This window comes from Pelophylax lessonae (genome assembly GCF_965119305.1).
Source record: "Pelophylax lessonae genome assembly, chromosome: 6".
Lineage (NCBI taxonomy): Eukaryota > Metazoa > Chordata > Amphibia > Anura > Ranidae > Pelophylax > Pelophylax lessonae.
In genome coordinates, this window is record NC_138773.1 from 262,282,874 (window position 1) to 262,295,269 (window position 12,396).

Genomic DNA, 12,396 nt, shown 5'->3' on the forward strand with positions numbered 1-12,396 from the left:
GACCAGTTGGTCCAGGGGCTGAAGTTTGTCTGTGATGCCTCTTTGGATGCGGCTCCCTTGGTCTCTAGGCTGTCTGTATCAACAGTGATCCATCAGCGTATTATTTTGCTGAAATGCTGGTCTGCAGACCAGACTTCTAAGAAGGCCTTATCTGATCTTACTTTTATGGGGGATCACCTGTTTGAAGCTTCCATAGATGACATCATTAAGGGTCTCACAGGGGGGAAGAGTACTTATTCCACTGGCTTCTTCCACTTACCAAGGGCAGGGAGCCCCGTCATAGACGTGGGCCATTCTTTTTGCCTCATAAGAGGTTTTTTCGTCCCTCATGGTCTCAAGACAAGGGATCAAAGCTCTTCAGGGCCATCACTGGAGGTTTCAAGCGGACCTGGTCTGACAAGCCAAGAGCAGGCTCTTCCAGACCTGCGGACAAGACTTCCACTGCATGAAGGGGCCGTATCTGGGGTGGGGGGACGTCTTCGCTGGTTTCTGGACCCGTGAACCTCCCTGGTTCAGGGCAAGAGGGTCCACAATTCGGTCTGGCTACAGATCGAGTTTCGGCCTTATCCTTAGGAAAGGTTCTTTCTCTCAACCTGCACTTGTCCACAGACCTCTTACGGGGTATCTTTGGGGCTGTGCAAGACTTGTTACTTCAAGGGGTCATTGTCCCAGGTTTGGACTTTGGAACATTTTCGGGGGTTTTACTCAAACCTGTTTACAGTTTCCAGGAAGGAAGGCAAGGTACGTTCAATCCTGGACCTCAAGGCGCTAAACTGATTTGTGCGGGTACAAAAGTTCTGAATGGAGTCCATTCACACAGTAGTAGTGTCCCTACATCAGGGGATTTTCTCGCTTCTATCGACATCAAGGATGCTTACCTTCACATTCCAATATGTGCCAGTCACCAGCGCTTCCTCCACTTTGCCGTGGGCAAGGAGCATTATCAGTTTGTGCCATTACCCTTGGTCTCGCCTCCGCTCCTCGGGTCTTCACAAAAGTGTTGGCCCCCATGCTAGCATTGTTGCATCGGGGGGATCACGGTACTGGGGTACCTAGACAATCTTCTTTCTGTGAGCGGAGTCTCTGACTGCTCTGATGGACAATTTGGAAATTACTCTGCGAACTCTGAGGAAGTTCTGTTGGATTCTGAACCTCCAGAACCTCCAGAAGTCTGCTCTGGTTCCGTCCAACAAGTTGGACTTTCGGGGTCTGACTCTGGACTTGGCCTCAGACAGAGTGTTTCTTCATCTGGACAAAACTCCAGAAACTGCAGGATGCAATTCAGCTGCTGTTGTCCAGCAGACGGTCATATCTCAGGACTTGCATGCGGGTGCTGGGTCTGATGGTGTCTACCCTTGTGGCAGTTCCGTTTGCACAGTTCCACAAGAGATCTCTGAAAAAGAAAAGAGATTTTTTGTCAAATGGGACAAGGATCCACAGTCTCTTGACAATCTGATCCTATTGAGCCGGGGTACAAGAGGGTCCCTGAGCTGGTGGCTTCGTTCTCTGGCACTTTGACAGAGCAAATCTTTCCTTCCCCTGTACTAGATGGTGGTCACCACGGATGCCAGCCTGTCCGGGTGGGGAGGTGTGCTCGGCACAGATTGTGCTCAGAAGAGTCCAGACCGCCGATCAATGTACTGGAACTCAGAGCAAACAGACCTTGTCTGGATCATTGGACAAATTGTATTTAGGGATGTCTGGTACAATTTTAAGCGGACAATGCCACAGCTGGGGCCTATGTCAATCACCAAGGGGGCACAAGAAGTGTCCTGGCAGCTCGGAAAGTAACCATCATGCTAAGGTGGGCAGAACGCTTAGTTCCAGCCCTCTCTGCTGTGCACATTCCAGGGGTGGGAAATTGGCAGGCAAATTATCTCAGTCGACAGGCGCTGGACTAGGGGGAATGGTCACTTCATCCGGAGGTGTTTTATCAGTTGTGTCCCTGGTGAGGTACTACTGAGGTGGACCTGTTGGTCTCTCGCCGCAACAGGAAGGTACAGAGGTTTGTGGCATGGTCTTAGGATCCTCTGGCCGACGCAACAGACGCACTAGTGGCTCCTTGTTGTCTGATTTACGCTTTCCCCCTCCCCCAGAAGAGATTCCCGTTATTGTAGTGGCTTCAGACTGGCCTCGCAGGTCTTGGTCGACCAGTCTGGTACAGCTGGTTGCTGATGCTTCTTGGAGACTTCATCTCAGGAAAGATCTGCTGTCTCAAGGGCCAATCTTCCATCCTGCTTTACAGTCACTGGCTTTAACGGCTTGGCTGTTGAAAGCCAGGTGCTGGAGGATGGAGGCTTATCTGAATTGGTGTTAAAGGCTAGAAAATATACCTCTAGAAAGATCTACCATCGTAGTTGGAAGATGTTCATTGCATGGTGTGGGTCTCTTGGGGTACACCCTCGCTCCTTTTCGTGGCTCAGATCTTGTCTTTCCTCCAATGAGGGCTTGAGCAGCGCCTGACCTTGAGTATCATCAAGGGCCAGGTTTCGGCCTTGGCGGTTTTTCCTTCAACGTCCATTGGCCACACATTCCTTGGTGCGTATTTTCTCCTGGGAGTTTGACACTTGGATCTTCCAGTGCGGTCTCCGCTGCCGCCATGGGACCTCAATTTGGTGCTGTCAGTGCTCCAAAAACGTCCCTTTGAAAATATTTGGGAGGTTCCCCTGCTTACATTGTCCCAGAAGGTGGCCTTTTGGGTGGCTATTACTTCTGCGCGCAGGATGTCGGAGCTAGCAGCGTTGTCTTGTTTTTCACTTTACCCGGGGGTTTACAAAGATAAGGTGGATCTTCGCCCCTGTCCGTCGTTCCTTCCAAAGATCATGTCTGCTTTCCATTTAAATGAAGACATTGTGTTGCCTTCCCTGTGTCCCAGACATGAACATCCTAAGGAAATTGCCTTGAATTTCCTGGATGTGGTTTCGGGCACTTAGAGTGTACCTGGCAGCTACTGAGTCTTTTAGGATGTCAGACTCACTATTTGTACTCTCGGATGGACCTCAGAAAGGGTTGTCCCTTCTGCTGCGACCATTTCCAGATGGTTAGGAAAGACGATGATTCAGGCATATTCAATTAAGAGTCAGGTTCCTCTTTTCTCTGTTACGGTGCACTCTACTCAGGTACTTAGTGCTTTCTGGGCCTTCTGTCATGAGGCATAAGTGATGCAGATTGGCAAGGCGGCAACCTGGTCATCTGTGCCCATTTTTAAATTATTGTATAAAGTGAATGTGTTGGCATCTACAGATTTTTCTTTTGGCTGCAAGGTTTTACAGGCTGCTCTTTAGAGGACCTGGTCCTCTTTCAGGGTGTTTTAGTTTTTTTTTCAGGCAAGCTCCCATTGTTTATGGTTGAGCTCCATGTTACCAGGTTGCCTACAGTTTAGCCTTTGGAATTTTTTCTTGCTGTTCCCACCACTCATGTTTGACGTTGCTTTGGGACTCCCAATGGTCAAGAAGATAAGGAGCTGTGTTGGTCAATGAATGAAAGAGAAAATGGGTTTTTTGACCTACCGTAAACTCCATTTCTCTGATGTTCATTGACGGACACAGCACCCACCCCTCTGTGGAGGTGCCTTACTTCTGACACTGCTTGTAACAATACTGAATGCCTATAGCTGAGAGTGGGAGTGTACCCCCTCGGACTGGCCCATAAGCGTAGTCAAGCTTTTTCCTGCCTAGTGTCCTACTCCTGTAGGGGGCAGTATAACCCAATGGTCAAAAAGATAAGGAGCTGTGTCCTTCAATGAACATCAGAGAAATGGATTTTACGATAAGTCAAAAATCCAATTTTTCAGAAAGAAAGTTAATGTTTTCTAAAATCAATATATATAATAATAATATTATTTTTTATGTGTAGCGGAGTACATATTTATTTTAAAGTGTACTTTTTAATAACAGCAATTACAGAGAGGCCTTTTCTCTTTTTACTTTGATTAAATTACTTAACCTGTCTTATCACACAAACATGGGTCACTTTATAATAAGTAGCTTGAGTAGGAATTATGCAAAGATTTCTACTATTTTGCAGGGTCTTACAGAGTCCCTGACTACAGTAAACCAAATTTATTTTAATGTTGCCTACTGGGGTATGCACCACCACTTGAGTGTCAGCCTTTTATTACCAGGCTATTTTTTTCAGTTTTCATTGCTGTCATAATTTGACTGACATTTACTCCGTCATGCAACACTGTACCTAAATACATTTTTTTCAAATTTTTTGAGACAGAGCTTTCTTTTGGTAGTATTTAAAAACCACTGGGTTTTTATTCTTTACAATACAAAGGGAAGATACTAAACATTGTGTTTGCTTAAACATACCTTTAATTTAAGATCCCACGATCATTGGTGGTCAGTGACACTTTAACACCCCCCAGCCTTAAAAAAAACAATAATCACTGGTGGTAAATTATGCTTTAAATCCGAAACTTTAAGAAAATCCCACAATTAATAGTGTTCAGTGGCACTTTAAAACCTCAGCTCCCAGAAAAAAAAAAAAAGCAATCCTACAATCATTGGAAGCCAGTGGCAATCTATCCCCCCCCTCCTTCCTGCTGTGCTTGGAAATATTCAGCCTATTCACAACAGAGGAAGGGGAGCTTCCTCTGTTGTTAATGAACTAAATGTTTCTATACAATGTTAAATACAAGGTACACAGCAATTACAAGGTACAGAGCGACTCTGTTGGGCCCTAAACATTGTGAATGTAATCTAAGCTGTCCAGTGACAGCTCAGACCACAGTCATTCACAGACACACTGGCTGCCCGAGTGTGTTTTCTGAAGTAACCCTGAAAAATGGCACTCCAGAAATGCTGGAGGCATATGTGGTATTTTAAAAGAAATACATACATTTTTATTTATTTATTTATTTGTTTATTGCATTTATGTTAAGGGAACAAAGAAAACTTGAATGTACTGCTGATTTTAAACACATTTCAGGCTTTGTTATATTTTATGTAATTTAAGATTGATGGTTTTATGAGCAGGATCCAAGCATGGAATTCTATGATTCCCTCTCTATAAAATATATATCACAAGATCTTGCAATGTCACAGTAAGTATTTAACATCAACATGGTAGACAGTCCTTTTGAAAAAAAAAATTAAATATATAATATTATTAACCCTAGCACTAACATGTTAAGCACCGTTTATCTAATTAGTTAACTATATTAACTATAAAAATACAAAATAGCTTTTTAGATATTATAAATATTCACTTCTATTTGGCAATAAAGCAATTCACCAAATTATCATTTTATGTTGTCTCATTAAAATTACATATGAGCATGAGACCAGATTCCTATATTTTAAGGACAGCAACATCAATTTAGAATAAATTATTTATTTGCCTTTTAATGACTTTACAAATTCAGTTCAGATACTGAGGCTTATGACTGAAGTTTGAAATTGAATGCAACAAATATTTTGTCTAAATGGAAAGAGTTTTATTTGCTAAGAATGTTTCCATATAGAGAATGGAATAAAAGTCTTAGTGAATACATCATTACTGCGTGCCTGGCTTTATGCACAACAATAGTAGCTACTAGTACAGCAGTTTGTGAATGATTCATGTGATGCGATTGCTTGCTTTAGGAGTTCTTCATCCCCAGTAAAAAATCCCATCTGCATGATTACGTAACACTGTCTTTGTTCTCAGCTGTCATATGTTTAAGTTGTGTGTTTTCTTTATTTATTTTGTGAACTGTATTTATTAAACTGATACAGGGTCATTTATTTAAAAAAGTCTTGTCCTTGGCCAGCCTGTGGTTGGCACTTGAATCAACTTGCGATTTCACCAAGCTGAAAAAAAAATTGAATTCTATTATTAAAGCTGAAAGGTTAAATTTCTTATCTATAGCCAGCATGTAATGAGGAGTTGTAGAACTAGCACTTTTATTGGAGGTTTTCTGGACAGGTTATATATTTGGGTGGGTTTTCTCACCAGTCTTTAAATAAAGCATAATAGTTATGTATGTATATAATAGGAGAAGTAAATCTTTAAATTAAAGCGTTTATGGTATAAGGTTGGGCAGCATCCGATAATAGCAGGCCTTTTCAACAACTGTGTTGCATACACAGGGGCAGTCATGTCAGTTTCAATGAAGCCAAAAACCTAAATTGCCCTATGCATATAATGGGGAGTTACAGATTTACCCATCCCACTGGAGGTTTCTTGGACAAGTATATAATTAGGTAACAGATGCCCAATAAATTCTTGGATATTCAAATTTTTTGTTGATCTTTTTAAGGATTTTTCCCTATTCTTTGATGAGAACTTCCACCAAGGTGGAAACTTAGATGCATGATACTCAGTAATTTTATTACAAGCTGGCTATGAGAGTCCCTTTAACATTCCCGACCAGCATACATCACTATTATATAGATAGATAGATAGATAGATAGATAGATAGATAGATAGATAGATAGATAGATAGATAGATAGATAGATAGATAGATAGATAGATAGATAGATAGATAGATAGATAGATAGATAGATAGATAGATAGATAGATACAAAGATAGATAGATAGATAGATAGATAGATAGATAGATAGATAGATAGATAGATAGATAGATAGATAGATAGATAGATAGATAGATAGATAGATAGATAGATAGATAGATAGATAGATAGATAGATAGATAGATAGATAGATAGATAGATAGATAGATAGATAGATAGATAGATAAAGAGAGAGATAGATAGATAGATAGATAGATAGATAGATAGATAGATAGATAGATAGATAGATAGATAGATAGATAGATAGATAGATAGATAGATAGATAGATAGATAGATAGATAGATAGATAGATAGATAGATAGATAGATAGATAGATCAGTGAAATTGCCCAACTGTGTGGTGTTAGCAAATGACCCTTGTATCTAAAATGTATCACATTTATTTAAGTTAATTTGCATGTTTATTTAACAAATTTATTTACAGTATGTATTTGATCATCTTTTAATTTGTATTGTTATTCTAAAGTGTGTTAAATCTCAAGTTATGTAAATCATCTAAGTGTTTTTTTTTATATTTTTTGTTCTTTCTTCTGATTTATATTTTTTTACATTATTGTGAAACTCTTTTTTAATGTTTATTTGTATGAGTTTAATCTTAGATATACAGTCATTGCTCATCTCATTATCATTTTTTCAAAAGACTATGGACGCTGTTGGTAACATGTATTTCCTCCGTCTCAATTTTTTGTACTAGGTGGTTGTAAATGCCCTTATAGGTGCTATACCTTCCATCATGAACGTGCTGCTGGTTTGTTTAATATTTTGGCTAATTTTTAGCATCATGGGGGTGAATATGTTCGCTGGAAAATATGGCTACTGTCTAAATACCACATCGGATGAATACTTTGATGCTAGTGTGGTCAATAATAAATCAGAGTGTGACGCCCTGATAGCAGCCGATAATCAAAGCGCAAGATGGAAAATCGTAAAAGTGAACTTTGATAATGTTGGCTTTGGTTATCTAGCTTTGCTTCAAGTGGTAAGATATAAATATATATTTGTTATATTTTACTGTGTAATGCAGTTTAACTCACCCAATGCAGTACAGGCTTTGTATTTTTAATGATCTGTTATTATATGACACTTTACTATTTGTAAATCTCTCCTAAATTTTTCTTAATGCACAAAAGTTAGTTTAGCAATTTTATTTGTATTATTTGTTCATTAGTTTAATAAGCATATTTGCTGCTTGGACCAAGGTAGAGTATTTTATAGCACTTTACAAACATCTGTTTATGATTTGTATTTTCTACAAAAACATTTGCCAGCAGCTTACTTAAAGTGTTGCTAAACCCAGGAGCCTGCATTCACTATATTTGGTCTTCCACAGTACACAGAACATGGAAATGCAAAGGTTAAATACCTTTCATCATCAGCAGTTATAACAGTCTTGTGACTTCTATTAGTGTCAAGCAGGGCACTGGTTAAAGCTTGTAGGATGAGTTTTCATTCTCCCCTGATTGTCCTATGGGGCTGCAGTACCCCCGACCTCCTGTCTTGGAGGACAATGCTGATTGACCCCGTGCTGATCACATGCACTCTCCCAAGAAAAACAAAAAACAAACAACTCTCTAGCAATACACACCAAACTGAGCATGTGCAGCTTGCCCCCAGGGCTCTGTTCTATTAGGAGATGGGTTGGGGACTGTGAAGGAAGGGGAGGATCAGAGGAGGCAGGATCAAACAGCTGTTTTGCACAATGCAGAAGACTAACTCCTTAGGTTCCACAGTAAGTATAAAAAGCATGCTTTACTGTATAGACTGATTTTACTGTTTTAGGTTTAGTAACACGTTATTAACTGCCATATTAACCATTAGGACAATAGCATCTATAATAAATTTAAAAAAATCCTTACATATGTGTATCAATGTAATATAATCCACATACTAGCTATAATCTAAATGAATAAAATATCTAAAAAAATATTTATTATTGGTTTGTGAGGAGAAACAAAAAGGGAAGTAGGACATTTAGAGAAGATATAGATAATAATATGCCCCTGAGACTAAAGCAAAGGATTAAGAAAAAAAATGTTAAATGAACTACAAGCTTTAGTAGACTGCTGACAACATGTATATCTTCATGTCAATCACATATTTCACTCCTCCAGTGCCAGCTGGAGCTCCCTAGAGTGTGTCTACTTCCCAGTGGTATAAATTAGGCATGTCCCCGTCTTCTATCATACAATGTAATGTACAAACGCATAGGGTGCCTAAACACTCTATCAGTAGCTCTGGTATTGTCACATGACAGGATTGCCTATGGTTATGCAAATAGTCATCAGAAAATTTGTATACGCACATCCATTTTTATCTGCCACAGCTTGTAATTTTTTAAATAGTTTTTTTTGTGTTGAGCTGTTTTAATATAATGAATACTTCCTCATTGACAACGGACTTAAAAAAAACGAATACTATAATTTTCAATTTACAGGCAACATTTAAAGGCTGGATGGACATTATGTATGCTGCTGTTGATTCTAGAAAGGTCAGTATTGCCTAATTTTGGATATACAAACTTTCTAGATATTCTTCAAATAAAAAATTTGCTTAAAACATACACAACTTATATTTGTAGTGTTCTAGGTATGTTTATATAGGTATCTAGGTTGAGTCTTGGAAGATCTATTATCGAATTATTGATTCAAATACAAGGACAGCACATGTGATCTATTTATAATCTTCATGTCGCACAGGTTGCTAAACAGTCCAAAGCAGATTCATGTCCATTTATATACCTTTATTATTGGAAGTTAAATTGGTTTATGGGGAGTAAAGGCATATTATAGGGTCATGTTTTCTAACTAATCCACCTCATATGATCTATGCTACTATAAAAAGATTTGAAAAGGAGCAAGAAGTAGGGGTGATTGAGTTAGGAGAACCACTGATTCAATACTTTTTGTTGCCGCTAAATGTTTGCATGTGGATCAGTCTAATCTACAAATAATAATCCTGTTTAGGAATATAGGCAATCACAATTCATGATATAAAACAAAACATACTCACACAGCAATTGCACAATATACCCTTTTACCCCATGGTCAGTCCTTACAGGTTATGTATACATACAAGGCTGGTATGTACATGAAATCCTTTAATAGGTACAAAAAATCTCTAAAAGTAAAAAAGATGCACCGACAAAACCGCAGTGTATACCCTCTGCAATATAAAAAAATAAAGAAGTCTCAGTATGAGCAATGGACTCACCTTACCATAAAAAGTAGCTGGAGGTTTTAGGGTCTTCCAGGAGCTCCTGGAGGTGTTTGCAAGACAATGTTGAAACGATTTGACTAATGGCTTTACTCAAGGGCAAAATTTAGTGCAAATTACCTTTCCAAAGCTCACATATCTTAGCTAGAATGCTAGTTATTGCTTCTATGTTGATGCCAGCACATCCACCTGTATTATAGCAGCGTTTCTCAACCGGGGTGCTGCGGCACACTAGGGTGCCACAGAGTCCCCAGGGTTGCCATGGCAAAATGACCAAAAACCTCCCTAAAACTAACTAGGCATCCAGCAAAATATTCTTCTCGCCACCAGTTAAACTTTTTTCAATTACAGCGGTGCGGGTCCGCTGTCTCAAACATGCGTGCAGCTGCCACAGTCACTCAGAAAGCAGAGGGGGCTGCCTGCCCATGTCTTAACAACCAATGACATCATCATCAGTTGCTAAGGGCCTGGTCAGACACCTGCACAGCTTTCTGGGATGTTCTCTCGTGGTTTGTTGGATGGGATTCTTCCTCTTCTTCTGTTGGCGTAGCTGGGGAGGCACGTGCAGCAGTGTGAGGAGTAAAGAGAAAAGACACCGCAAGGAGGCTGCATTTGGAGGTACAATATATAAATATGCAGTATGTATACTGTGTAGAAATGTTAGCCTTTCTCAACCGGGATGCTGCAATCCTGTCTGCTCTCCCTCTGCGGACAGTGTGCAGTTTTGCCAATTCCTGCCCTGTATACAGAGCTGAGACTGGCAGAGTTTCATACTGTCGGTAAAGTGAGAGTTGACAGTTATGAGCAGAGCCGACAATGTGAAGAGCCCTGGAGGGGGCAGGGAGGCTTCGTGCAGTACATGTGGTTGCAGCAAGGCCCCATTCATCAGTAATGCCTGCCGAATGCAACAGGGAGTATAATTCCTGCCATAGCCACAAAGCATTGTGGTTATAGCATGTGGACCAGCCTGGCTGCTGTCTCTGCAGGTAAAGGTAAAGTAGTTGGGGGGAATGGTACAAACTTTGCTCAACTGCATTGTTTTACCATCCCCCAACCTCACATGTGAATGACCTCTTAGGCTATGTTCACACTGCTGCAGCTCTGCTAACTTCGTTTTCTCTTGTATGTCAGCTCATTCAATTGAATGGGCTGCTGTACCTGCGCTTCATGCAGAAAAACAGTTCATGCACTGTTTTTAAACCACAGCGCACAGGAAATGCTTCTGCATCATGCGATTTTCCCAGCAGTTCTCACATCTGCAAACATTTTTAGATGCGTGGGGGTACCATTCAGAATGACTGGCAGCCCCGCGTGTCTGTAAAGAGCAGCACAATTTAGTTGCAGGTGTGGGAACAGCTGCGATTCCCACACCCGCAAACACCTGCATTCGTGTGAGCCTAGCTTTAGACTGGGGTGCCTTGAGACTGAATATGCTTTCAAAGGGTGCCTTGTCTGAAAAAAAGGTTGAGAAACACTGTATTATAGGGAATCTAGTTCCTTCATTCCTTATTGTTTATGTAACAACACAGTACTGAAAAGCCTTCCATCTGAAATCAGTTGTACAAACTTGCAAGCATCTATTGGCTCAATGCTGCTGATTTGATTTGGCATTCGGAGAACACCATACTGCTTAGACAGCACAGTTCCACTACAAATCCTGGTCTGCTTATCATGTGACATGTTACATCAGCAATCATTCTTCTCTTAAGTCTACTTCCCAGCATCCCTTGGTAATTATGTAACAGCGCACTAAAATTAATTTCATATGAATTCAGATGTACAAACTTGCAAGATGTTTGGTAAGACAACACACATATATTGGTTTGAGGTGGGGTGGCTTAGAGGTGAACAAGAATCCTCATTTACATATATAATGTATGTACACTGCTCAAAAAAATTAAAGGAACACTTTGAAAACATCAGATCTCAACGGGGAAAAATCTCATGCTGGATATCTATACTGATATGGACTTTAATGTGTTAGGAACAAAAGGGTGAGTCATCATTTAATGCAAATAAAAATTATCATCCTACAGAGGGCTGAAATTAACGACATCCTAAAAATCAAAGGGAAAAAATGATGCAGAAGACTAATCCATTTTGCTGAAATTTTATTGCAGCAACTCAAAATGGTACTAGTTTGTATTATACATGCCTGACAACATCAGCCATGCTCCTAATGAGACGACGGGTGGTGTCCTGGGGTAATTCCTCCCAGATCTGGACCAGGACATCACTGAGCTCCTGAAAAGACTGAAGTGCAACCTGGCGGAGTAAGATGGACAGAAACATAATCTCCCAGAGGTGTTCTATTGGATTGGGCCATTCTGTTTGAATGTGGGGGCCATTCAATGGTATCAATTCCTTCATCCTCCAGGAACTGGCCGTATACTCATGAGGCTGGGCATTGTTGTGCACCAAGAGGAACCCAGGACCCACTGCACTAGCTTAGGGTCTGACAATGGGCCCAATGATTTCATCCCAATACCTAATAGCAGTCAAGGTGCCACTGTCCAGCCTGTAGAGGTCTGTGTGTTCCTCCATTGATATGCCTCCCCAGATAATCACTGACCCACCACCAAATCAGTCATGCTGAACGTTGTTACAGGCAGCATAACATTCTCCACGGCTTCTCCAGACCCTTCCATGTCTGTCACATGT

At 40.5% G+C, this 12,396-nt stretch overlaps 1 protein-coding gene across 1 annotated transcript in view; it reads left to right on the top strand.

The window, feature by feature from the left end:
• Positions 1 to 12,396, top strand: part of LOC309558200 (sodium channel protein type 2 subunit alpha-like) — a 218,850-nt gene that overhangs the window by 195,474 nt on the left and 10,980 nt on the right. The window contains 2 exon segments of the mRNA XM_082261220.1: positions 7,217 to 7,501; positions 8,957 to 9,010. Coding sequence (XP_082117346.1) covers positions 7,217 to 7,501; positions 8,957 to 9,010 — 339 coding nt within the window.